The sequence below is a fragment of the Charadrius vociferus genome, unplaced genomic scaffold (genome assembly GCF_000708025.1).
Source record: "Charadrius vociferus isolate BGI_N301 unplaced genomic scaffold, ASM70802v2 scaffold1044, whole genome shotgun sequence".
Lineage (NCBI taxonomy): Eukaryota > Metazoa > Chordata > Aves > Charadriiformes > Charadriidae > Charadrius > Charadrius vociferus.
Window position 1 is genome coordinate 1 of NW_009648254.1, and position 627 is coordinate 627.

At 71.0% G+C, this 627-nt stretch overlaps 1 protein-coding gene across 1 annotated transcript in view; it reads left to right on the forward strand.

Moving 5' to 3' along the window:
* Window positions 1–52: 52 nt before the first annotated feature.
* LOC104285848 (G protein-coupled receptor kinase 6-like) overlaps window positions 53–627 on the forward strand; it is a gene marked incomplete at its 5' end in the record, with an annotated part of 6,116 nt that continues 5,541 nt past the window's right edge. The window contains 2 exons of the mRNA XM_009884351.1: window positions 53–148; window positions 272–378. Coding sequence (XP_009882653.1) covers window positions 53–148; window positions 272–378 — 203 coding nt within the window. The remainder of the gene's footprint in view (window positions 149–271; window positions 379–627) is intronic.

Here is a 627-nt window from a genome sequence, read left to right on the forward strand (position 1 = left end):
CCTGCCCTTCCTGCCGCCGTGACCTCTTCTTCTCCCTCTCCCCCGGCTGCAGGAGGTGGCGGCAAGCGGAAAGGCAGGAGCAAGAAGTGGAGGGAGATCCTCCGGTTCCCACACGTCAGCCAGTGCGATGAGCTGCGGAAGGGCCTGGGTGAGCCGGGGAGGGCAGCGGGAACCAGGAGAACCGGCTCACGGCCGTGCTGGGGGCACGGCGGGCGCGGGGCCGCGGCGTGTGCTCGGCACGGTGCGTGGCACGTCCCGCCTTCCCTTGCAGAGCAGGACTACGGCAGCTTGTGCCAGAAGCAGCCCATCGGCCGGAACCGGCAGTTCTGCGAGGCGCGGCCGGAGCTCCTGCGCTGCATCCGCTTCCTGGACGCCGTGGTGAGGGATCCCGCGGGATGCCACCGCGCCGGCTCCGCTCGGGGATGCTGACGCGCAGAGAGGCATTTTCCCGGGATGGGGCTGGTCGGGGTTTCGCCCCGTCCCCGGCAGCTTTGCAGCGTGAGCCCCACGGAGCGGCTGTGGAGCGGTACCCGGGGGGCTGCGGGGGAGGCAGAGACCACCCCATCCCAGTGCTGCGGGTTTCTCTCGGGGTCGTGCCGGAGGAAGGGGGCTCTCCATCCCAGACAG